Source organism: Amia ocellicauda, chromosome 22, assembly GCF_036373705.1.
Source record: "Amia ocellicauda isolate fAmiCal2 chromosome 22, fAmiCal2.hap1, whole genome shotgun sequence".
NCBI lineage: Eukaryota > Metazoa > Chordata > Actinopteri > Amiiformes > Amiidae > Amia > Amia ocellicauda.
In genome coordinates this window covers 9,007,504-9,034,855 of record NC_089871.1, presented here as the reverse complement: position 1 = coordinate 9,034,855, position 27,352 = coordinate 9,007,504, and the positions used below count along the sequence as shown (strand labels likewise).

The window sequence follows — 27,352 nt, the reverse complement described above, 5'->3', positions numbered from 1 at the left end:
ATTAATCTATATTTAACTAGAAATCTTCAGCTGTTGTTAAAAATAATTACCTAGATCCGATTAGGCAAATGATTAATTCAGTTTACTGGTTCAATTAAGTAATTGACAGCTTGGTTTGAACTGACAACCACTGATAAAGAGACTGTTGTTCACTAGTGTTTAAGACATGTATGTGGCCCAGAATAAGGCCACCTGCTTTAAAAACATTTTAATAATAATAGGCATCAGCCACTGTGCTTAGTGAGTTGAGAATTGTGACAATTCCAGACGCCCCTTCCTTGTCTTGCATGTCTGAGCCTGGGGCTGGGAACTTGCCATGAATAACAGCCACAGACCATGAAAGCTGTCATTTCTCCATCGCACCCTGACTGCCTGTGTCACCTGTCTGATAAATGTCCTATCGACGAGTAGCAATTAACGCGCTGTCACCTGAACGTCAATGCCGTCGGTGGTGCTCTGTGGAAGCCCTGGTCTGGGTTGGCGCAGGCCGTGCCCTCGCTGCCGATATAAGTTGTTTTTGCACGTTCGGCTTCCATCATTGCTGACAGGTGTGCTCCAGAACAGTATCTCTGACCGGCCGAAAGCCAAGCAGGCATAGCCACCTCTGTCCCTTGGGACCCTAAACGGAAAGTTCAATTTCAGACTATTTCAGGGCAGGACCTTTCAAGTGAGAAGTGCTGACAAAGGCTCCCAGACACAGAGGCCAGTGCAGTTTCCTTTAGATGTCTCCCGTCTGTGATGGAAGCCTGTGAGCATTTCTGATTTCAGTCTGCGCCTCCCTCCTTAGCGGCTGTGCTCTTCTTCTGATTTTGATTTGATTTGTGAGAAAAGAAGAGGCTGTAAATGATTAACATCATGCATCACAGCTTCAAAACGGTAGCCCTGCCTGTTAATCCCAACATGGCATATTGCCCACACAACTGTGACCTCTGTAGCTTACCATGCTGTCATGAGCCCAGTGTGTTGTCAGTAAGAGCTGTACTAGTCTGCCTGAATGTATAGAGCAGGGATCTGCCTGTCCCCCACATCAGGTACAGTTTCTTGCGTAACTAGACAATGATCACTTGTTACCGGCTTTCCAAAATGTCAATTCTGATTAACTCAACTAGACACTCTTTGGCCTTCGTGGATCAAGGTCCCTAATTCAAACAGGTGGCTTTCTTAATTGACCAATCAATCTCATGTGTTCCCAGTCTTAAATGAGAGGTGATTTAAGGTGACCTACAAAAAAAATGCTTTTCAGGGCCAGGGTTGCAGAGCAATGCTATGACTTGTTCTTTGCATCCCGGATTAGCTTTGCAGTGCCATTCCTGGGAACAGAGCCCAAATCATAACGTGGTCTACTTTCCATCTTATTTCTCCTGTTCCTGCCCAGTGCATCCAGATTAATTTATTTGGTACTGCCTCTTAAATATCACTGTTCAGACTCTGTTCTAGTGTAGGCATGGGGATGGGTGCAGTGGAAGAGACAGTGCTTGGGGAGGGCAGGGGAAGAAGTTAAGCCCTGAACATGCAGCAGTGTGGTGACTTGGCATCCCATCAGGCAGCACTGTAAAGCTGTCAAAGTGAAAGCGGCTATAGTATAAGGGGTGAATTACTTTCCACCTGCTGGTTCGAGGATGAACAAAAGTGCCCTGGGATGCACACTAACATCCAGTGGGGCTCTCTCCAGCATAGCGGGATTATACATTTATAAGCCTTTTCTGCTGCTGCTGTTTCTGTCATTTTGCTTGCAGGCACGCTGTATCAGATTTATCACACACGTGTATACGTTACAATGCATGTTATGTAACGGTTTTGTTTTAAACCCAGAGTAAATGCAAGGGAGCTCCTTTATTTTGGATTGCCAAGGCCACATCTGGTGGGCAGTGTTTCCGTGTTGACTATTTCCGCCGTTCTGTTCTGTTGAGTTGTGTCCTAGTGTACTGGGACTGGGAGTGCTGCTGGAGTTGATTACACAACCGTGACCTGTGTAGAAGTACATTAGTCCTCCCTACAAATGTTTGGTTCTGATGTTTGCTTTGAGGACGTCTGCAAACGTAAGCGAGTTCCATCGCTCCTGGGCCAGTACAGGCCCAAGCCCAGTCAGTTGACATTTGGCAGTTAACCCAAAAGAAAGAAAGAAAGGAAACATTTCACTCTCTTCCTAGCCTTTCCTGAAGACTCCCAGGCTCTGTCAATCATTTCAAGGCAGAGACTCTGGCCGAGGAAACACATTCTCAGTGTCGAGCCCAGTGAGGGACGAGGGCAGAAATGAGGGGGATGATTAACCTTGTGTACTGACCTTAAATTCAGCCTGCTTTTGGGGGAGCTGCAGGCCCTCACTGTCCCCTGGAGCGCATACAGTCAGACTCTTTGAAAGGGCAGCGCATCAGTTACTGCAGAAAGGGGCTTTTCTCTGAAAGTCCACACAAACCCTAAGCGTTTTTTGAATAGCACCAGTTAGGGTGTAACCTGTGGTAAATGTGTTTCGTCCACCTCCTCGCTGACTGACGTGTAGTGTTTCTTCTTTCATGTCTCTGTATTACTGAGTGAGTTTCACTGCCCGCTTACCAACCGAGATCTGCCATTTGATTTGTTTGTAGCAGTTCATTGTAACTTTTAGACAGCAACACATGTCTAGTTGGCAGTAGCGGTGTGATTTTATCTGTAATATATCTTCTGATGCATGAAATGGGCAGCTAAGGTAATTGTTGTGTTGTGACTGGAATTGGAAAGATAGTGCCTTGTAATAACTGTGAAAATAGAAGGTGCTACTGCTGAACACAGATGCCGTTCAGATGGCCAACACCAAGAGTGTCAGTCAGTCTGTTACAACGGTTTTCCCCATGATTTTTTAAAACTTTACAAGCCAATGGGGGGGGGGAAGTTATCAGATGTAACAGTAAGTCAAATCTAAAGGAAGTGGTGAATGTGCCCTTCCTGATGAAAGGGGCAGGGCTGAGGGGAACGAGAGAAAACCCTCTCACAGCAAGAGCCTCTCTCTCTCTCTCTCTCTCTCTCTCTCTCTCTCTCTCTCTCTCTCTGTCCCTCCCTCGCTCTCACACACTGCCTCCCCTGCTGTGTATTAGAGGCAGGTGACTGTAGACTGTGGGCTCAGTAGCACTTGTGCTGTGAGAGGAAGCGAGAGAGAGAGTGAGAGCACAGCACAGCACAGCACAGCACAGCACAGGCAGAGATGTTGCGAAGAAAGAGGAGTGTGTCTTTTGGAGGCTTTGGATGGTAGGTACTTGAAATTCTCCCCGTCTCTCCATTCACTTCATGAGTTCTTCATTAAATGTTTATATCTGTGTAAATGGTTGCAATCTGTCAGGGACTGTCATGTGTGTGAGATGACACTTTATTTTAGACGGTTACTCTGCTAAGTTTGAATCTTCTTTGGAAAGTTCAAGGATATGATTTTGTCCTGTTTGAAATTATCACTTGCAAAGCTTCTGTACTTTCTACATATTCTAGAAGGTTACAAAGTTTGCATCTTGCATCAAAATAACTATTATAATGGCATTCGTTATTGTTTTTATTGCTATTATTAGAAGTGTTTCGTTGTTGTTAGTTTTGTGCCTTAAGATGTAGTGAGAGTTGGAAGGCACTTGTCCAGACTGCAGTGTTAGCTCTTGTGCAGAATAGCAATCTTGTATTCCACCTTGAGTGCTGAATAATACAGGGCGTAATTTATCACAGGTGTCAGCGGCTGAATATGTGTGTGATCTGCTCTTCAAACCGAAGCGTGGCTTCAGGTCTGTGCGTCTTTGGAGTGGACAGTGCATTTCAGCATTTTTTTGATCATCAGGCAATGGAAGATGTTCGGCTAGTCTGAAACCCTGATTTGTGGAAATGTGACATTACAGACCTTGTCAATCTGGAGGCCACTTGATCTTTGCTGTGCTCCGTTTCACTTTTTCACTTCCAGTCTGTCTGTATCCGTTCAAACCAGTCATGTGTCTGTCTGTATCCAGCTTGGACTCTGACAATAACAAAAACACAGTCACACAGCATGTCTTGAGTCAGGCACATCAGACATTGTGCACATTCATAAGTGTTTTAACCCTTTTCTGACTCCTCTTCTTTACCTAGAGTAATTACAGGAATGCCTGTAGAGTCCAGGAATGCTGATGTCCAGGTGAAGCAGCTGTTTACTCATACAGCAATTTATATTCTTTGCAGTCAGGTGAGAACAAAGGGTGGCCTGTGCACAATAGACAGGTGGGAACCCAGCGGTCTTGCCAAGACAGTCACACCTACTGTTCAACACAACAATGCTGCTTTCTGTTGCAGGCAGTTTCCAAGCAGTGTGGCATGGTTGGGCATTGCACTCTTAGCCCCAGAATTGCTTCTGCTGTGCAATTCAGTCCGCTTTAGCTACATTTCCCTCCCTGTTAGCATCATGCTTTAAAACACATCTGTTATTTACCATGATTCTGTGTGCTGCACCACACTGTGCTATAGTTTTTTTTTTTTTTTTTTTTTTACAGCGTTGTGAGGGATCAGTCCATTGTTTGAGATCCAGGGTCCTCCGTTCTGAAACACTCCAGTTTAATACGGGTCCTTTTAATCAGTGTGCTGCATGGACACACTGTCTCCAGGCACTTTGCAGTGCGTGGCTGCACACTGCATGGGGGCTGCAATAAGGGGGCAGCAAGAGAGCTACAATTCAATCTTATACTCATCTGCCACTTCAGTCTGTGGTTCATGTCATCATGTGACCAGAGCCTTCGAGTCAGTCTGTCAGAAAGTAGTCCAGTGTGTTCAAATTAGTGTTTTAAAATGAAGACAGTGTGAAGCAATGATAATATGATTGCTATACATTTGATATTGTAAAATGAAAGCTATGTGATCAGTCTTCAGGTGGTCATTGTGTTCATTATGCAGTTAACAAAAGTAGAAGTTGTATTTCTGTAAAGATACATAAAGAACAGCTCGGTAGTTTCCACGGTCATAATGTTTTACTGCAAATGTAAGTTGGTTAGTATTATAGTTAGAGAGAAAGCACACACAGGTAATCAGTGTCTCAGCTGCTGTGTCACGGTGGAAATGGAAATTGACTCTTTTCCAGTGAGAGAGGCTGGGTTCCGCATGGGTGACTCCTATAGCGGTTCCTCAGCAGTGGAAGAGCCATGCATTATAAATGGCACGTTCTGCTCCCCACTTCGGCCCAGAAAGTTTACTGAGATCAACCGGCACTGCGCAGCCCGAGCCAGGGGCAGGTTATTTATAGACTGACACCAACTTAGACATCCTGCCCCTTCCCACTCTGATATATAATATATATAGGTCAGGGAGGAAACTGAAAGTATTTAAATGCAGGTGAAAATACACTGCGTTCAGGGAGAGCCTAGGGGCTTGATATGGTCTCGATCTTACCTGCATATGTGTGGTTGTCATGGCTTTGTACCTCAGGGCCCATAACTCCTGTTTTCTGAAAGAGAGTATAACAGCTGTAATGGTGTGAACCTAGCAAGGGACCACAAAGCTTTAGAAGAAGGTCGTGTGTGTATGGGCTCCTAATCAGCACCAGTCAGTACTCATTTGGGAAGAGAGGGTGTAATGTTTTGGCATGCTGGTCCCCAAAACTCCATCTAATCAACATCCATGACAATGGTTTTGAGCCTAGAAGGCCAGACGTGCTTTTCAGCACATGGCACAGCTGTACAGGAGCAGGAGAGGTGGCCTTGTGCGCGTTTCCAAGCAAAGTGATTACATCTGAAGCAATACGAACAGTAATGAAGCAATATGAGTGCTAGGCCTAGAAACTGATCTGCTGCCAGAGTTAGATTCTTCACCAGCTGTGTCTTTGTATTTCAGGAGTCCCCCAAACTCATGCTTTCCATTTTGGGAGGAGTGGGAGATGGTCTGTGGTGCATTGATAAAATGAATGACGAATGATCTGCTCAGTCACCAGTGTTGATGAACACTTAAAAGGGAATTCTATACTCTTTCCTTGATTGATTCTGTTTCTCTCAGCACTCAGACTAGATGGACCAGTAATGGGGGTGGGATGGACTAATGGAATACTGTGATAAATGTCTGGCCTTTTTACTACAGTAGACCATGGTTTGCTCATGGGACAGTGTAGTAAAGTGCAGTGAAGGCATGCTGAGCCCCTGGGAAGCGTGCTGTTTACCACACAGATGTTTGCACAGGCCGAAAAACACCGTCCGTGAGATTCGGCGAGCGGAAAAAAAACAAACCAAAAAAACAAACCCCAACAGATTTCTCTTCAAAGCAACATGATACATTAAACAGACGAACGCGTGTACCTTTCTAACAAGTCCACCAGCATGGAAACAGTCCACACCTGCTCAGCTGATGCTGACGAGCACGCAACGGCCGACCGAGGCATGAGACCGCACAGTTTTTCCACATTAAGTGGGGGGATTTGTTCCCTTATCACGGCCGTCGTGTTCTCGCCCATTGGAAGAACTGGGTCGTGCATGAACGCATCAGTAGCTACAAACCTATCAAACCAGCTGGGGGTCCTCTTAACCACTGACGGATAAAGTACACCATGCTCCCTGGCTCACGTTGCAAACAAAGCACCGAAGTAGGAAGAATGTGAAATGGGACTGGCTGGGCGGCTCAGTGCATTGAGATGTGCGGAGACAGATGGAGTGGTGGAAGGGGGGACCAGTCCTTTTCAAACCCTCCAATGCCACGCAGAGCCCCCCCTCCCCCAGCCACAGAGAAAATGGACCCTGCCCACAACCCCAAGCACCCAACTGAGCATTCCCTAACACGTAAGAGCAAGAGTGCTGAGGTGTCTGGAGATGAGGCTGCTTGCTAATGCGTGCTTGACCAGTGACGGGTCAAAGGCCCAAGTTCCAGGCCGCACAAGACGCAAATCATACCAGAAGCTCAGCGCAGATTTCATTAATATATGCTGTAACTTCCAGGAAACTACATACTACAATAAATTACCACAGTGTTTTTGTAACAGCTGTACTTGTACCAGTTGACGTTGTTTTATGTAACACCATAGTCCAAATTAATCGCCAGCCGACAGTGTCATGTGTGTTTTACTGTGAATACTTCTGACCAGCGCAGTATTTTTCCATCAGTGCTTACATATAACATGTTTAGACCATAGTCCTTTTAGATGCTGTTATATAAACTATAGGGAGACTTAGATGTCACTACTTTCACTGCAGGCTGTTCTGTACCTTCAGGGTCATTGCTAACCCAGCTAAGACTCAACATTGTCACACTATTTCTGAATGTTGCTGGACACAACACAAATCCCATAGTCACTCAACACTATTTTTCATATTATTTAACATTTCAGATTGTTCAGTATACTTGTGTAAAGTGTAGATTTATGCTTTGGTAACATCATTTCACAAACGTGTCAAATACAAATAATTGTTGGTAGGATGTTGTAAGAATGTGCTAATTGTGTTCTCGAATTACTAGAATATTGTGACAGGATAATCACAACATTAAATTGATAGCTGGGAAGTTAAGGACTGCTTTAATTTGCAGACTGCAGGGCCTCCTTCTGATGTTATGAAAGAAAGATAAGAGAACAGTTTAATCTTGTTTTGAGCCTTTCTTTAATGTAGGCGAGATTTCAAATTGTAACATCCTAAATAGGTTGTCCCTATCATTCCCTGTGTCAATCTTTACTTTACAGAGAGCTTTGCAATTACCTTAGAGCAGTAGTAAATGAGCGGTAGAAGTTACACAGAGAGCATGCTCCGAAGATCAGGGCCCATAAATTACCCTGAGCTGCCAAACCTCAAGACAGGCCCAGGTACAAAGCACGTCAAATATTACATTTCGCGGAAACGGCTGTTGTTGCTACAGCGAGGTGTCGTTCGGGCAGTTGTAAATGTTTCATTCCATGTAATGGGTTTGTTGGCTTTACTCCGGCTACAGAATATCAAATCAGATCAAATAGGTAATCTCGTACTCGCACACTGTTGTGTATTAAGAGAGCCTGGCTGTGCTCAGATGCTTGCTTTCGGTGGGGGGTAGGAAGATTTTGGACCTGGATTTTTCATCTCCACGTGCAGGGCTCCAGGCACAACCCAAGAGGCGATGTTCTTAAAGGATTTGTATCTTAAAAGAGATTACAAAAAAACTGCAATCCTTTTATTGGGAAATTGGCATCTCTATGGGTCTGTTTGGTCCTTCTAAGACTCTGCAGTTCATACTAATTCTTCCTTCAGTGCTTTTATTGTAGTAAGATTGTCAGAACATCGAGCCCCATGACCTCTCGTACCCTTTTTCATGTGCCACCACAACGCAAACTGGAAACTGAATATGACCAAAGTCCTAAAAATATTGAAAAGGCTTGATTTTTATTTTTTTCCCCTCTTCTTAATGGAACAAGAAAATGGTTAATGGATAATGAGCCAATCTTTTTCAAGTGCTGCTGGTTATTTTATTTGTTTGTGGAAAAAAGAATGGAAACCAGGCAAAACGGTTTCAGTTTTTAATTAACAAAAATAGTATAGAACAACTCCTGGAAATAATTATGGCTATATTTGGATAATAATTACACAGATGCACAAAGCATGGAGCTATCTCATAAACGCCTGCTCCTGCCTTTGGGAAAGCAAAGTAGAAGACACAAAACCTGCAGTTTGTACACCCTGATTATAGCAAGCAGACTGTGTATTATAGTATGAGACTCAGGTAAACTGACACTCCAACTGAGACCAAATGAAAATGCGATTCTGTCATTCAGGGTGTGGGTGAGGACACATCTGCACTGAAGGCAAGGCATGAAAGCAACCACTACCAGATACAAAAAAAAATGCATTGTCTTCTCTGGTTTTAATGTGTTATTTATATATTTTTGAAAGGTGTGGGTGTGGGGAGGGATCCTGTGGCACCAACAGATTCTTGTCAAGTGCGTCGTTCCCTGCCTCTGCCAGCAGAAAGCGGGAGTGCGCGAGTGACACGAACACGCAGCTGTCTCGATCGGCACCAGCTGGGGAGTCACCGCAGCTGCGTTCACCTGCTCGCAGTCGCCACCGCTCAGGCGCTCCCCACAGTTTCGCAGCGCACACGCCCTTCCCGTGAGAACGCAGCGCGGCTCGAGGGCCCGTCTGAGAAAGACGCTGCGTTCCCATGGAGACTGTGGCGAGGCACTTCTCCTTTTGATACAGAAGCTGTTCAGCTAATAACCTGTCAGATGGGTCAGGGCTAAAAGCATTGGAAACTCGCATTACATGATGTAGATTAGGGTTGGGGGGGGGTGGTGCAGGGGGGTTATTTTACGAGAAACTATAGCTTGATCATGAAGGCGTTTGCTGTAATACACACTATGAGGAACAACTGCTGGTACCCATGCTATGGTCAGCATAATTGTAGTCTGTGTTTGTGCTTACAACACTTCTTATTGTGTTTGCTCCACTTTCTGCAAGCTCTAGTCAAAAATATGCAGGTAACATATTTACAACAGTCTGTATTTGAGGTAAACACAAAAAACAGCTTTAAAATAGTATTATTTTTTTGGCTGCAGGTTTACAAAAGTCAGAGCAATAATCATGTCAAGTGTCACACTGTGATGGGTGGAGTAGGTGCTGAGGTTAACCATCAAAACTGCTTCAAAGGTGAGACTTGATTTAGAAACAGTTGCGAGGCTCACAGTTTGTGTGTGTCGCGCGAATGCAGGGCAGAGCAGCCAGAGCAGCCAGAGCAGCCAGAGCAGCCAGAGCAGCCAGAGCAGCCAGAGCAGCCAGAGCAATGCAAGCCTTTTCGGACGGCACTGCGGACACTGCAGCCCTAGATTTTGCACAAAGGACAGCGTGACTTGCATGGCGTGCAGAGCAGAAATGGTCCTTGTAGGCTAAGCTGGTCTTTGGCTAGATTTGCACCCTTAAGCATTTTGCTTTTGAGATGGTGAGCTGATGTTGCCCTGGAGAGAGAAAAATAACCCAGCTTTCCACACACTGAAATATATTGAATAGTGCCCAATGGAGATATTAAAGACAGAATCTCTTTTCTTTTCTTTTTCCCCTTTCAAGTTGATCTCAGGGTGTAGCCGTGATGGGCTATGTGATATGCTGATGCAGAATGGTGTTTGTGTTTCTAATTCTGAAGTTGCAAAATGTCGGTTCTTAGTGGAGTGTAGTGAGGCGGTCAGAGTTCCTTTGTGGGGGGAAGTGTTTTGCAATAGCTTTGTCACCTTCAAAGCACCTGCATCTGTGGCTCAACACAAAGCATAAAGCCGAGCACACCCAAACACATTTGAATGTGGTAGCTTGCAGATCCTGATGCAAGACACGGACACTTATACCATGATTGTGTAAGTATCTGAGTTTGGGGAATTGCACTGTTGTGGGGGTTGGGCCTCCATTTGATCATGCAAGCATCAGCATAAACACAGCATGCTTGAAATGACTCCTTCAAAACTCACCAAGCTTAAAATAACTTGCTATACATTATATGTGAAATTAATCTTTTTTTTTTTTTTTCTTCCCCAATCAAAATTGGAAAAGTCAGTTTTTTTTTTTCTTTTCTTTTTGCATCTTTTCATGCTGAACTCTGCGCACTCTGTTTTCAATTCTGGTTTCTATTGTTGTGGTCTGGAAAGAGGAAGACTAGTCGAGACAATGGGTTTGAATTTGTAACATCGCACTGTAAGAAAAAAAAGAAATCTGTGCAAAGGTTATGTCAGTTTGTTTTGGGAGACTCTCGGACAAAAATCCCTTATAATTCTCTTCAGAGTGGAGCTGGATTCCAAACCATCGTGGCACAAGAATCTAGTGGTTCAGCAAGGTTTAATTAGGAGGCTACGGTAATGTCTCAGTGACTCCATTGTCTGCTTTTTGAAGACAGTGTTAATTGCATTTTACATGAAAATGCTTCCTAATATCGATTTACAACCCTCCTTAATTACATGTGTGCAATTTAAGGTGCCTATAAGCTCGTTGCAACTAATATTTACTGTCGTGGTGATTGCATTATGCAGCAAGTGCTGTAACTGTATAAGCACCCCGAGGACACAGTGAGGATTACTAATGCATTCCCCTCGGTTAAAGCCAGTGTGGTCATTACAAGTGCTGAGCATCAGACTGTTGCAAAGACTGTCTGCTCCTGCCCTTTGTTTTTACATTTCGAGGACTGCTTTTCAGACCAGTTCCAGCCACAGAAACCAGTGAGGGTGGTGGTCTCGGCTGAGATCTCAGTGGACACCTGTGGTCAACAGAATTGAAATACAGCAGCAGACACAGGGGGGAGTGCAAGCACAGCGCGCTGCTCTGATGAAGTAGGTACATAATGAGCTACAGGAAGCTGGAGCAACGTCAGATAACTAAAACACAGCAGTCTTGTGTATTCTGAAAGAGGCATGAGGCAGCATTGTGTTACTGTATCGCAGGTATTGCACAATCTGATACGCAAGTGTGGCGGCCTGACGGCGAGCAATTAATCACTCAGCAGGCCGTGTGGTTAGTCAAACGACATTTGTTTTTAGTACATGCAGATTCTGAAAAACACGCACTTGAAAAAAAAACCTGGACTGCTGCCTGGTTTCTTTGGGAATCCTTTATTTTTCTCTGGGTTCCTTTAAGAAGCTTGTAGGATATCAGCAGGAATTGGAAAGGATTTTAGGCCCCAGAAGCCTGATTTATTTAACAGGACCGTACAGGAAAATCCTTCTTCAGCTCCTGTTAGCAATGTGTTTGCCTACTAAATAAAACCTTGAAAAGCCTTACAATGCTGTGAGTCTTAGAGCTAATCCACTCTCCTGAGGTCGTATCTTACCAGTCAGCCAGATTCAGTGACTTTGGCAATCTAAGGATATATGGGTGTGTGCTATTGTGCTTTTGATGTTTTTGTTCTTTTGTGTGCGTTGTTTAGATCAGACTCAGATAAACCCTGAGAAAAGAATCTTCAGAAAGATCTGCAAATGCAGCTGAGTTTAACTTTTTTTTTTTTAAACCATAGAGAGCATTTTGCTGCACTGAGAAGTGCTCCACTCCTCTGCTCAACACATGCTTAGTTAGAGCAAGACAGCACAACCAGCCTGTGAAGATGGCTTTCGATTTTTTAATTCTTGCAAACAAAAGCAGACACCTGTCCACCATCAGGGTACCGAGCCAAGCCCAGTCACCTGAGGGGATGGGTCCTTAAACTCCAAACCTTATCCGGCTGTGACTAACTGTCTGTCCAAGTCCCGGTCCGCGCGGCCCAGTCTGCTCCACTGCTGCTGGACTCATGTGACGGGGAAGGGAGGCGTGCAACTCGCAGACATCATTGGCAGAAAGAATGTAGGGGAAATAGGACAGTGGCCTATAAACCCAGCAAAATGTGCAAATTTGCATGACTGGCAGCACATGGTGGCAGTGCGTTCACCCCGCCATTACATCTGTGTCTCGCCCTGCTGTTGCCTTCCCTCACATCCTCGGGCTGTGTTGGCAGTGATCTCGGGGCCCTGTAGAGGAGTTTGAGGTGCCGCTGTGGAGCAGAGAGAAGTTCAGGCAGGTAACCCTGTGGGGAGAGTTTTGAACATGTGGGGTTGTTGCTAGGATAGGGCTAGTGCTCACAATTTCCATTTAAAACAAGGTGGAAAGGCAGTTTAAGAGAGAATGTAGTTAACAGTAACAGGCTGTGCTCATGTATTCTGCATGCCGTTTTCTTTTCAACACACGCAATCCCCTTGTGTGTGTTGGGCGCGCCCTGTTTGTCCCACTCACTCGTGCATCTAAAGGCACTTCCATCAAATGCCGGTGGAAAAGCTCATTTATCCACCAAGAATGTCTCCAGCACGATCAAATAAATAGCTGCACATATGCTGTGTGAATTGGAGGGGAGTGCAAAGCAACTGTGATTGTGTAGTGATTTCACAGCGAGAAGCTTGCATTGAGTCATCTTGCGTTGCTGACGGAGACGTGCACTGGGGCAGCTGCGTAAAGATACACCTACGCCCGTACGCGGCGCGCGGCGACAGACCCTCTTCCACCGAAGCCCCGATCCTTCACAGCTCCCTCAGTCCCTCGCAAGGACATAACTTCGGCCGGCCAACATCGCCAGGCGTAACCCCTAGGGCTAACGACGCACTCTGCCTCAGCCTGCTGGCAAAGAGAGGACGACAGTCGCATGGGGGGGGACAGGGACTGAAAGCTGACCAGGCATTTGCTTCTCATTTGTTTACCATCTTCTCTTTTGTTGCTTTTGTGTTTGCAGGATCGACAAGTCAACCTTAGCCTCCCTCAGGGCTCGGTGAGTAATAAGGGGTAGTCTCTATCCAGAATATGTGTGTGTGTGTGTGTGTGTGTGTGTGTGTGTGTGTGTGTGTGTGTGTGTGTGTGTGTGTGTGTCGTTATAATTGGGGCCCTGCGAGCTTCCCAGGGCTGTACAAGCAGAATGCTCTCCTGTGATAGCGATCGCTTATGATATCCCTCCCCCATTTCCCTATGCAAAGAACAAACTGCTAATCTGTCACAGTGGAAGCAGTGCACAGCCGATTTATCTATAGCTCGGGGCTTGCGGGCAGAGGCTTTATGTTGCATGTAAAATGAATTGGTCTCACGGCAGTCCAGGAACACCACACAAAATATCTAATTTTTCACTACTGCATGCAAAGCCCATGTCTAGATTACATCATATTATATAGTAGATCTCACGCTCTTCTAGTGTGACAACCAGGCTCTTAAGCACAGAGCAAAATAAGATGCAGCATATGGTGCAGGCTGTACTTTCCATTGCATTGCATAATGTAGAATCGCCTAATCAACAATTGTGTAGTAAAAATTGGCTTCTAGATGGTTAGGCACTTTGGTGGGGTGGGTCTGTTGTTGCTGTCTTCCCACCATGATTTTCACCCTTGTGCTTGGTTTGGCCAGAGGAACTTGGCCGCAGTATTCTAGTCATTTCCATGCAGTGTAAATTTACCATGGCCGAGGTGAGCTCTGTGCCCCCCTGCAGGTTACTGATTAATAAAGCCCGTTGGCCCACTGCTGATTCTAGTTGAGCCCAATGTTCATTAAGTGTTGATATTCACATAAGGAACAGCCAACTGTGTATAATCCCATTTGCTCCATGAAATCGTTTTTTAATTATGCGTTTCTTTTGTTGCATGTCTTGAACAAACACGGAAATAAATTAAGTGCATTTTCTACCAACTACAGGGAATGTGTTGTTGTGATGATGGATTGTCGTCCTTAAATATATATTAAAGTGGCTTAGTATTTTTGTGTTAAGTGATTAATAAGTAATACTGTAACAAAATGAAAATACAAGAGAATCAACTGTTACATTTTTTTAAAAGCATAGTAATTTAAACACAGTGCTGTAATCTGGGCAGAACTACACAAGACTGTGATTCCTAAAGTCATTTTTCCCTCCCAGTATTTACAGGTTCTTGTCCAAACTATTTACAACTATCCGCACTGCACCCTATAAATAAGCAGGAGCTCATAACAGAATTTTTTTTTAAATTGTATTTTTAATATAGGCTTTGCTTTCCTGGGCTGGTCAAGTGACTTTCCCCTTAAACTGGAGTCACCCTCTTGTCGCCTCCAGCGTCTCGAAGTCAATCAGGTGACGCTCTTTAATTGAGCGAAAGGCCAGATTGTCTGGAGCCAGGGGCAGGCGTTGGGGTGATCTGTGCCTGGCAAGTTAAGGGGTATTTTTATCTGCAGAGCTCTGGGCCGCGGTAGACAGTGTCAGAGAGTGCCCCTGGGTGGCATGTCACATGGGCCTGCTCATTTTTCTGACATGGGCACCCTGTGGCCCACTCTGGCTACAAGTGGAGGGCAGCAACACACATGCACGCACACACACACACACACACACACAGAAAATACCTCATCTGCAATTACCTCTCCTTTTCATTATAAGCATCAGCAGTTATGTTAAAAGCTATATAAATGCAATCTTGATTTTCAGAAACTACCCATTCACCATTACCAATGTAGTTTATGGGTGATACGCGTGACAAATAGGGTGCGTTTCTGCGCTAGTCTGCAGATCTTCTGGTTCTGTGTTTCTCATGATGCGGTCACTGTGCCACTGAACCAGTGAACCGGGTCTGTGGCACAGTTTATGGTTGTAACCCAACATATTGTGGGATACAGGAGGAAGTGAGAGCCTACAACACTCACATTTACCAAGGGCTGAGATCTAGGCACAGTATATCAGTATTTCAAGTTTTTGTTTGTTTGTTTGTTTTGTAAAATGTTACTGATTTAACATAGAGGCAGTTTGTACAAATGCATTTAGAAGTAACACTATAGCACAATGGAATGGACATGCAACACTGTCTAGAATTGGGGCAGTTTCAAAGCTTTTTGTTATTTCTCCTAATCTGTTTACTGGTATAATCTGGGGGGAAATGCATCTATCTCTCTATCTACAGTGAGGGAAAGAAGTATTTGATCCCCTGCTGATTTTGTACGTTTGCCCACTGACAAAGAAATGATCAGTCTATAATTTTAATGATAGGTGTATTTTAACAGTGAGAGACAGAATAACAACATCAAAATCCAGAAAAACACATTTCAAAAAAGTTATAAATTGATTTGCAAGTTAATGAGGGAAATAAGTATTTGATCCCCTATCAATCAGCAAGATTTCTGGCTCCCAGGTGTCTTTTATACAGGTAACGAGCTGAGATTAGGAGCACTCTCTTAAAGGGATAAACCTGTATAAAAGACACCTGTCCACAGAAGCAATCAATCAATCAGATTCCAAACTCTCCACCATGGCCAAGACCAAAAAGCTGTCCAAGGATGTCAGGGACAGGATTGTAGACCTACACAAGGGGGACCATAGTCACCAAGAAAACAATTGGTAACACACTACGCCATGAAGGACTGAAATCTTGCAGCGCCCGCAAGGCCCCCCTGCTCAAGAAAGCACATGTACAGGCCCGTCTGAAGTTTGCCAACATCTGAATGATTCAGAGGAGAACTGGGTGAAAGTGTTGTGATCAACTCAACTCGCCGTGTTTGGAGGAGGAGGAGGAATGACCCCAAGAACACCATCCCCACCGTCAAACATGGAGGTGGAAACATTATGCTTTGGGGGTGTTTTTCTGCTAAGGGGACAGGACAACTGCACTGCATCAAAGGGACGATGGACGGGGCCATGTACCATCAAATCTTGGGTGAGAACCTCCTTCCCTCAGCCAGGGCATTGAAAATGGGTCGTGGATGGGTATTCCAGCATGACAATGACCCAAAACACACAGCCAAGGCAACAAAGGAGTGGCTCAAGGCTCAAGAAGAAGCACATTGAGGTCCTGGAGTGGCCTAGCCAGTCTCCAGACCTTAATCCCATAGAAAATCTGTGGAGGGAGCTGAAGGTTCGAGTTGCCAAACGTCAGCCTCGAAACCTTAATGACTTGGAGAGGATCTGCAAAGAGGAGTGGGACAAAATCCCTCCTGAGATGTGTGCAAACCTGGTGGCCAACTACAAGAAACGTCTGACCTCTGTGATTGCCAACAAGGGTTTTGCCACCAAGTACTAAGTCGAAGGGGTCAAATACTTATTTCCCTCATTAACATGCAAATCAATTTATAACTTTTTTGAAATGCGTTTTTCTGGATTTTGTTGTTGTTATTCTGTCTCTCACTGTTAAAATACACCTACCATTAAAATGATAGACTGATCATTTCTTTGTCAGTGGGCAAACGTACAAAATCAGCAGGGGATCAAATACTTTTTTCCCCCACTGTAAATGCATCCTATCTGTATCTATCTATCTATCTATCTATCTATCTATCTATCTATCTATCTATCTATCTATCTATCTATAAGCTAGCTAATCTGTCTGTCTATAATGTATTCCAAAGTTGTGAATCCTGACAATATGCATTGGTGCTTTGCTTCTTCAAGATTTAGTTTCAGATATGAGGAAGCTGCGTTCTAAACATAGTGGGTATGTAGTGGTTAAGATGAGAGAGGAACAGAGTAGAGCTGTAAAATCTGACCTTGCTTAGCAACACAGACCCCATCGTTAGCACGGAGAGATATATTCTAGACCCGAATCGGCCCACTTCACTCTTGGACCAGAATAGAGCACAAGCCAGGTCAGATGCTTTGGTCTAGGCCTGTTGATTCTGAAAAGCAGTCCTGTCTTCTATGCAGGTTTGTCACCCAGATCACCAAACAAAATGGGGCCAGTTCTTAACCAGAACAAAGTGTGTTGTTATCAGCCAGCTTTGCCACGATAACCAGGCCCCAGGTGTTGCACGGCAGCAGAATGGAACAGAAACTCACCTAGTAATAATAATAATAATAATAATAATAATAATTAACCAGGAGGTTGCTCTGTTATTGATGTAGTAAAACGGCGATTCCCACCCCCCCTCAGATAGGTATTTATCTCTCCTTCGCTCTCTCTCCGAAACACTTTGCACACTCTTTTGAAGACGCCACCCCGGCCCTTGTTTGGTGTGCGTCGTGAAGCGTCTTCGCGGGTGCCACTTAAATTAATCAGCTTTGTAATGCAGACCTGCGGAGCCTCAAAGAGCTGTTCATAATTCACTTGTCATTAGTTGCCATGGAAACCCGTGAGAATATCATTTCGGGGGATTCTAAATCAAAGGTGGTGTGTGTGTGTATGGACAGTGTGTGTGTGCGTGTGCGTGTGTGTGTGTGTGTGTGTGTAATGTGGTGTAGCTGCCCTGAAGAGAGGGGGAGAAAGAGAGAGATAAAGGATCACAAAGCAGGGAGATCGCTGGCAGCTTGTTCTGATGTGCCTTTCATAACGTTTATAGTCTCCAAACCCACCCCTACCCCCTCTCCTCCTCTTGCCTACTATACACACACACTCACACACCACACACACACAGACACACACACACACACACACACACGCACCATTCACTCCCCCCTCACAACATATTAAGCAGCTCACATTCATGAATTCACATTATAGAGGAGGCAGGGATGCTCCGATAGCTTTTGAAAAACGAAGCCGGAGGAAGTTGGGGTGTGCCTGTGCTTCTCTCACCTGTAGGGAGTTGATTCTGGGAGAAACAAAAACTAAAACCAAAACTGGGTCTGGCTGCAAACATGCATAGGAAATTCTGGTGAGTTGTGCATGGTGGCTGTGGTGTTTGCATTTTGGAGGGAAATGGGTTTGGTTGCCCAGTATCAGGGGCAACAGGTTTGTTCAGGAGAAATCTCTATCAGGGAGATGAAGTGGCAGATTGATTGTTATAGGCTGAAACTGGGCAGCCTTGTGTGAAGTCTTGTGTTTGTAATTTTTGCATGAGAAGAAAAACAAAAACATTTTTTTAGATGCTGCATGATCTAAAAGGGCCTGTTTACGTGATTTGTATCAGTGTGGGTTCTTTCTCTCTCTGAGGGTTACATGGTGTCCTATTTCCTGTACCATGTGGTCCAGTCTTGATCGCATAGCTGTCTGACTCTGCGAAAACGTCCTGTACGAAATTACCGTGAAACTTATATGTGACTTATATTGTTTTGTTTTGTTTTTTTCCGCAGAGTTTTGTCAAGTTTTGCAGAGCAGAGTTTTTAGACACACATGACTAATAAGAGCCAAACGCCTCCCTCTTGCAAGCGTAGGGGTCTGTATACTGAGGAGGTGTTCTCACAATTCAGTCTGAAGTGCACTCTCTGGGTAGAGAATCTGGAGTGACAGCACTGTGGTGTATGGAAAATCTGCAAGGGAGAAGGAAGAAAAAAAAAAAACAATGGCAGTTTCATCATTCGGTGGGTGAATCGGACATGGCAGTGTGGTTTGGCGTTGCTGTTGCTGAAATATCTCTTGTAAGTCGAGGGAGAATTCCCTTGAAAGAGTGCTGCTGAGCTGTAAAATAAAATACGGCAGCATACGGCACCCACAGAGATTCTCTTTGTTCTAATTCTCTGAGCTGCATCATGTACAGAGATGGCCTATAAGATAGTACGTGTGACCACTTCCTCCCCTATAGTGATATATTTATTTAAATTTGGCACTAGACACAAATTGGAATGGGAGGGAGGATGTATAGAGGATGGCAAAGTAGGAGACACAAAGCATGCATTGCAACTACAGACCTGGTTTGATCTTTGGATCCATTAACTGTGGCATTAAATATGTAACTGTGCTGCTCCAACGCCGCAGTGCTTTCCTCCCACGGTGGAAGAAACCTACGTGCACAGGTGGTTTCTAGCTCACTGGCCAAACTAGCCCAGAGGCGCCAGAAGTCCAAGACGAGAAGGGTGTTCTTGCCTGAAAACGTTACGCAACAACAGCCCTAGCGATATTAAGCAGTTGTCACATCGCATTGCGGGCCGTCCGTGACCTCTCTGGGATGTGTGCCCTGAGCCCCGGCTTCTCTGCAGAGGCCCCCCGAGGCCATACCGCGCTGCTCTCCCTTCGCAGCTCGGCACCCTACCTGCCACTGTCACTTTGACTACCGATCACCTCTCTGTGACCCCCCAGGGAGGGTTGGCCACCGAACCGCTGGATTCCCCTGGATGTACTTCTTGTCAATGCCACCAAGACGAGGAGGTCCTCCTAAAAATGTACATGGTGTCCTGCGTATTTAATCCTGCGGTACAATACAGTTCCTTGTTAGATGTGGGTTGCCTCAGGCAAATATGATAGTGATGTATTCAGTATATATTTTTTTCTCTTTATTGAAAGGGGATTATGTTATGCATACCACAACCAGATAGGATGGGGGAGATCATGTTCGACGCAAAGCTGGTGGGAGAGTCTTCAGTTCTCAGCTTAGTGCAAAGATGTTTGAATGTTCGTTTTTTTGGTTGTTAGGTTTTTTGTGTTCCCCCCCCCCTTGAACAGCAGGGTATTACCATATTAACGAATCCCCCTAATGATCCCACTGGAACTGAGTGGCAGAAACACTGGATTGTCTCTGCTAATTAGTCCGGGGCCCCCACTTGGGCTGAAACGAGAGCTGTGTGCCTCTTTGATGTTCTCCAGCTGCTGTAATTGGAGGGTGGGACTCGGCTGTAACATCGCAATTACTATCTACGAGAGAGGACAGCACTCGGTAGAATTACATAAAACGTAATGCTATTGCTTTACATTCGGCATTTAATTCTTAAATGTTTGATGTTTCTAGAAGCTTGATAATTGCTTTGCAGCCAAGACGTCGAGTAGTTGTCCTAAGAAGGAAATTCTAACTTAAAAAATGAATATAAACCATAATATTGAAGTCTTTTAAGTGCCATCCTTTTCTATATAATACTTGATTACCTTGGGGATTACACAGCTATACCTTCTTTATTGTTTTTATGGATACATTTGTGTCTCACAGACCAATATGATTTATGCAACATCGCAATTAAAATCAGGAACATCAGATGGTGAGTGCTTTTCTGCAATGCTCATCGTAGTCACAGTGATACTATTGCTAAATCTAACTTCCTTCTTTCTTGCTCCTTACCAAAGAGGTAATGACTAGGAACTGACTAATCCTATTGCATTCACTGTGGTCTTTAATACAATTAGAGGGAATCGGTTGGTTAATTTCCCTCCCCAGGCAGATCAGGTGCAGTCGGCTTAAGGGGAAATGCAGCCTCGACACTTTTGCATTTTTTTTAAAAAAGGAAAGGCTTTCATTTCCAGATTTGCTGTTCAAAGACCAAACTCACGCAAATGCAAACACACACACGTCTATGCCAAATGCATGTGTTACAGTTCAGCCTAAACTGAAGGCTTTGCACAGGAAGTGATGTCGAGGCTGGGTACCCACCCCAGGGTGGCAGTCTCTGCAGGCCTAGGCTGGTGGCACACACTGTCTGTGGCTCTCTTCCTCTCGGCTCCCTCAGCACCGGGGCAACACCCAGGGAATCCCAGATCCCTCGCCAAGCACTGCGCCACACCGGCCCTCTGAGACCTGCCAGCCAGACACTCGCTCGAGAGGGGATTGTGAACTGCTGTATCGTTGCTGCTGCGCATTAAGCTCCCAAGTCCCCTGTGCTGTGTATCACTTCTGATAAGGTCGCGCGTTGCTCAGGGCCCCATGTTTTTTAACTGCTGCGTTCATTATCTGGTTGAGCTGCAGGAAGCAATTCTGTGTCCCCTGTTACAATTGCACATTAACCCCCGCGCTGCCGTGAAGCCGTCAGGCCACAGGACTGCAGCTCCAAGTCGCTCAGCTCAGTGGTTAACGGTGAGCAGTGCTGTCTCGTTTTCTCAGCATTTCTCTGGATTACATAATACCCGGGTTAATATTAATAAACAAGACAGGGGTGTTTGTGTAACTGGGTATTAGGGGGAAGAGGTGAGACTCAAAAGCTGAATCATGACCTGCACCTGGAGAGGGACCTTTTTGGTCTCTGTACCACACACTGCTGTGGTTAGACAAGGGGTGCATTTTGAAGCCTTTAAATGAAATGCAGCTTTAGTAAATTATTTCACAAAACGATAAACACGTCTTTACACAGACCAACACGCTTTGCTAAGTATTGCTCTCCGGACAGCTTCTGCCTGGACATGTTATTCATTGTGTTAAGACTCTTGCGTCGCTGACTCCGTACAAAGCGTGCATTGTGTGGATATAGGCTACTGTACATATTTTACATGTATCAGGAGGAATATGCTAATTGATTGCATTCAAAACAACGGAGATATTTTATACATCTTAAATACATAAATAAAACTTAAGCTGTAGCGGGTTTAAGTTGGTTGTCATCGCACGCAATTTGATTAACACTGTGTACGTCAGGGGGCTAATATACCTGCAGGTAAAAGACGCATGTATAATATGCAAAACCGACTTGATGAAAATACGAGGTTTGTGTGTGGGGGCGCATAGCCGCTGCAGGGTGCGTGTTTGCGCCGGCTCTGCTGCAGGTCCGGCCCTGATACCCGCTGCGGTTAGACACCTGGCGGCCGCCTGCGCTGCGGTGCACCGCAGGAAACACGGCTCCCCCCGACAGCCTCGGAGCACTTTCTGGAAAACAGAAGTCTGTGCCACGCAAGACCCCGGGTTTCCGTTGGGCGTTATTTAATTAATACATTAAAAACAAATCATAAAACGGCCTCCTATTGTGATTGTGTATTTGAAACCTAACTCCTGTTGCAAATGCAGAGTCCATTCATTTTCAAGCTAGTAACCCTTTTGTGTGATGCTCCCACAACAGTACAAGGCCCTGTTTGATGTACAAGCTCAAGATACCATCTCCTGTTGTTTGTGTCTGCTCTGTTGCATGCTGGGTGTTTTGCTGCATGATATCTGTATTTGATCTTAATGTGGCTAGGCTGAGGAGCGTTGGCATCTCAGCTGTCAGAAAGGACATGGAGCGGTTTGACTGGTTTATTATGATGATTATCTTAAAAAATGGCAGAGAAACAAAACGCAGCACAAGAGACAGGGATGTAGGAGATTATGACTTGAGGTCATAATGACTGTTTTGAATAGTGAGTGTGTCGAACAAGGCATGGAGTCCAGTAGAGGGCGGCAGTAGCTCATGTAACAGCCGTGCTCTGTTCTGTGTTCTTGCTGGAGGCTTGACAATAGGTGGTGCTGTGTGTGTGTGTGTGTGTGTGTGTGTGTGTGTGTGTGTGTGTCAGACTATTAGTATCTGACTATAGTTAGTTCTCTAGGTTACTTTAATTCATGTTATTTCTGTCAATGACCAGAGGACTGAAACCAGGGTTTGGGTCAGTTCCAGTGTTTCCCTACCAATTCTGTTCGTAATTCATTTGTCATTTCAGTTTCAGTTCCAGTAGAGCCTACTCTGTCAGTAGCAGGAAATAACTGGAACTGGATCTTGGAATGGGGCTGAAAGAGGGAATTGAAAAAGTGGAATTGACCCCAGCTCGGTCTGAAACCCATTACTTGGTACAGGCTTAATGCAGGTGACTGCAGTGCTCACCTCTCTCCAGCAGAGTGTGCTGTCCTCTGGGATTTCTATCCAAACCACAGAGAACTGTGTCCTGAAGCTGTGACTGCTAGGCTCTTAGCAACTCTTGGCTCCTAGTGGAACCCTATATTGATTCACGAGTTGAATTCGCAACTGAAAAAGATACTGCAAACAAACACAGACGAGTGGCTGTAAATGACTCTGCAAAATACTCTGTCAGTCAAACAGTAGGTCCTACTATTAGTTTTTTTACTGAAGGAGCTGTGATATACAGTCCTTACAGGTTTGTTACAGGTGCGCTAAGGTAATTAGTGGAAAAGTACAAATGGAGGTGTTTATTATAGTTGTTTTGGACTGTAGTATTTTACCCTGATGTTTTGGACAGAAGTGTTATTTTGCTGTAGATTGTGCGTGTTTGTTTTTCCTGGGATTTCACGGTCGCTACAGTGCCGAGGACAGGCTGGGTCTCGATGCCATGGTGACCCTGGGAGGCTGAGCTCTCCGGAGGGGCGTGTTGCCGTAGGTACAGGTGCTGTGTGTAAACAGGCCGGGAGAGAGCAGCCTAGACCCGGTGACTTCAATACAGTGTGCCTGCAGGCCAGCTGCCTCCCCAGAGCCCTGCCAGTGTCAAGGGCTGCCGCTGTTCCTGCAGAAGAGCTGTCAAGATAAAGCAAGGGCATAAACAAAGAGAAAGGCAGAAGGCAGAGAGGAGAGGAAAGTGACAGGCTACATAAACGCGCCATGAACCAGAGAGCCATTTCAGATGTATGACAGGTGCCCTGGGAGCCCTGCTGCTGTTTCCTGCACTTCAAAGCAGGGCCTCATTGGTCAAACCACTCAGAGCATTTTATAAAATAGCGTATATGTACACTGTGAAAATGGACCTTCTTTGCCATTTGGAGAAAGTGCCGAGCACAAAAACGAGCATGCTCCAACACCACAGGGCCTTGTGTGCATGCTCAAGCAGAAAGGGGCTGATTATTGCATGTGGGAAAGAAAAAAGGTGACTATACCACCTGATCAGGATGATTCTCTCTTGGAATATGGCTGGGCAATGTGTTATAATGGGGCACTAAAGCACTCTAACCGGGAGTAATACAGAGATTGATGTCCCTATTATTTTGTATTATTATTGCTATTATTCATTTGACAGACGTCTTTATCCAAGCATATATAAGCGTGCAGGGACAGCTGTGTAGGCAGGGGGAGTCAGTGCGTGAGAGGCAAGATTTGTAGAACCGTCTCGGGACCCCGGGGGGTGGCAGGTGTGCGGAGCAACAAGTGCCAGGAGAGCCGGTCTCGCTTTATCCGCAGCACGTGTCACAGAAGAGCTGCCGTATCGACCATAGCAGTGCGCCCGAGCCCACGTCCTGACTGTTGATCTCCTCCCCAAGGGCTCGGGCTCGAGAGCGGCTCAGTGCTGTTATCGCGCTCCAGAAAGCGAAAATCGGCCGCCCAGGCACATCTCCTCATCTCTCCTCTTTCTACTTGGTATTTAGCTGAGCGACGCGTGCTTTATGTTGCAGACGACTCCTGGAGCCTGCAACCTCTTGAGAAACGGCGGCCGGAGAGACAAATGTTTACAGTTTGTGCAAAGGCTGGGACTGATAAGAGAGCCATCTGCCCCGGGTTCACTTAATGAGGCTTTAAACAGAGTGCTCTCATCGGCAATCAAAAGCGCTTTTTTTTTTTTTTTTTTTTACGACTGAATGGCAGCTCCAGTAAATAGATGGACTATATCAGAGTGCCAGGGACACCAATTAGGAAAAGCTTTATATGATTTTACAAGCGTTTGTTTTCTCCCTTCCTTCCCCCTGTTTATGATCTAAAGCCAAATAAACACCTTAAGGCTTAACGAACAAAAGAGCTACGTTGACGACAGCAGCGTTCGTGATTCACCTCTAAGCTGACGCTGTCCTTTGCTCTTGTAAAAACAAACGTGTTCCTCAGTTCCTCCAGTTTGTCTGAGAACCACCCTGGTGTCTGTCTGGTCACAGGCCAAGCATGTAAATAATTGACATGGCAGACCCCGACAACCCAGTCAGGGTATTGTGCTCCCAGTGGCCCAGTCTCGGCTTGCGTGGCCTCTGCGTGGAGTCCTGCTGTTCCTCCTCCCCACTGAGGACAACAAGGCCGCCCTGCAGCTGGGACCACTAGAAATATCTGTGTAGGGAAAAGACACACCAGGGTGAAACTTTGTGTTGCATCGCAATTAACAACTGAACAGGCTTCCCCTTGTGAATACTTGAAATCCATATTATTTCTCCTTCTTCCTCCTCTGTTTTTCTGTTCTCCTGATGTAACTCACCAATGTTAATTAGCATGGATGGCTGGGACATGGCCTGTGCCATCCATAGCAGGTGATTTGTCACCGCATGTGAATTCAATTACTGGATTGACCGTCCCCTTTTTCCAGGGAACTCATTGATTTTTTTGTAATCTTTGAGGCCCAGCTGTGAGAGTCCCGTGTTTGGGGCCACAGAACTACAGGCCCCCTGCTGAGCGCCACTGTCCGGCAAAGTGGTGGCAGATGTACGAGCAGGACTTCTCCAGCCCTCTGTACGTTAAGCCACCAGCTGCCACTTTAACCCTAATTGACCTCTTCACCTTCGACCTCAGAACCCCACTGAACCCTGCTCGGAACATCCCCTGCTAAACACTGCCGTCCGCAATCCTTTCTTGCTTTCGTTTTCCTATCATTTCTTAATAGGGGACTAACGCAGCTCTGCCGTTGTAATGGGACGTAAATCTGGGAGTCCTTGAGACGGTCATGCAGTTTTCAGTTTGTGCCTCTCACATCCGGGCTGTGTGCGACAGTGTGGTGTGTGGCGTTCGATGGTGTTATTGATTGGCCTATAAAATAAGATGGCGTTTGGGTCCTAAGTGGCCACTTGAAAGTGTGTGAGACAGAAAGAGAGGGTGAGTGTGTGAGACACGGAGAGAGAGAGAGAGTGTGTGAAAGAGAGGATATGGTGTTATTGGACTCCGCACAATGAAGCAGGTTAACTAACTACAATCAGGCTTACAACTTCTGGAGAGCAGGAGGGGGTTATCAATGACACTCATTCCACTGAGATCCAGCTCGAACTCAGAAGGCGGGGGAAGAGAAATGGAGAAGCACGGTAGCTGTTGGAAACCTGTGCTAAGAAAGCCTCTTGCTGTGCACGAGTAGAGCCGAGACGCTACTACCATTTGATATAGATAGGTAATATATATATGTTGCTATGGCCTCTTCGATGTGCCAGATCAGGAAGAGAGGGAAAGGGGACAGACGGTTATCTCCCTTCTTTAAGAGCCGAGCTTCCTGTTTCTGATCTGCTGTCAACAATAGCATGGGAAGAGAGGAGACAGCAGAGGCGTGTGATGTTCTGTGATTTTATTTCCTCTCTCTACCAAGACAATAAAGGACAATTAGTGCTGCTTCCGCGGAGATAATAACACACAAGTAATAATGAACCAAACAAACACAATTCTGTTTCATATTTGTTAATTAGCTATGAAATGCACCTTAAACCTATCGCTGCTGTATTAAATCCCTTCGTGAGGATCCCTAAGCGACTGAATATGATTTGATTTTGTTCCGGAAATGTGCATTCCGGGAGCGCAACTTTAACCAAATTATAAATGTCATCACAGGCCCGTCGTTTCGGAGGCTGTGGAAACGTGCTCTTCCGGAAAGTACCAAAAGCATCACGTGACCTTGTGACCTCCAGAGAGTGCACGTTTTGGGGAACAGGAGAACAGGCACACTCCACACAGGCAGACACCTAAGACTGAATTGAACACGGGTCGCTGATAGGTTTACATGAGCCCTTTAAAAGAAAAAAAAAAAAATTGTCACATTCCAGTAACGCACAAAAAATTGTATGTACGTCACAGGGATCACAGAATATGTCAGCCCAGCAGGGTCTTAATTAGGCAGGGATCTACAAAAAGTAAATTGTGAGAGGATTGTGAAAATGACTAATATTGCTTCCAGTTCCAATTCTCTATGAATTTTGGTGCTGTTGTTTTTTCCATCTCCTGTGATGTTACCCTCTTGCAGGTACTTTTAGCATTAGAGCCTACTTATTTGGGGCGTGTTCCCTGTTATTTTGGTTGTTGTTAATATACCACCATCATTTTGATTTTTTTTTGCCTGAAGCTGACGACGGGACCGAGAGAGAAGAACACAAAAGGAGAGATTGCGTAGGTGCGAGAGACGGGGGGGGAAAAAGACGGAATAAATCACAATGGGAAACCAAGACGGGAGATCACTGAGCAGTATCGCGTCGCTCTCGCTTTGTGCGACTTGGGGGGGGGGGGGAGAATCTCCAGATACTTTTGTGGTTCACTAGGTCGCTTCGCCTTCCACATTTTCATTAACACTTCCTACAGCTTTACATGTGAATGGGGGGAGGCGTGAATGTGCTAAAACACTGTGGGGCTGGTGATCTCGCTCCTGACCGTCCCTGCTGCTTGGCCAGCCATTGTCCGGCACAACAATCCCCGAAATCTCATTATAAACCCCCCATCCCTCCTCCTTCTTAGTTCCTTAGCACCCCATCTGTCCCAGTTCAATCTCATCTCCTGTTTAATATGAAAGGACGCAAGAACAGAGTTACGCATC

At 45.4% G+C, this 27,352-nt stretch overlaps 1 protein-coding gene across 4 annotated transcripts in view; it reads left to right on the top strand.

Annotated features, from left to right (window-relative positions):
• Positions 1-3,039: 3,039 nt before the first annotated feature.
• rap1gap2a (RAP1 GTPase activating protein 2a) overlaps positions 3,040-27,352 on the top strand; it is an 89,354-nt gene continuing 65,041 nt past the window's right edge. For 2 of the 4 annotated variants that reach the window (XM_066696309.1, XM_066696308.1), the window contains exon 1: positions 13,135-13,170. Coding sequence is in view for 2 of the 4 variants with exons in the window: in XM_066696313.1 (XP_066552410.1) it covers positions 3,179-3,222; positions 13,135-13,170 (80 nt within the window). In the remaining 2 variants the exon portion in view is untranslated. Of the gene's footprint in view, positions 3,223-13,134; positions 13,171-27,352 lie in introns of those variants that run through there. The other 2 variants (XM_066696313.1, XM_066696317.1) reach the window with 2 other exon arrangements.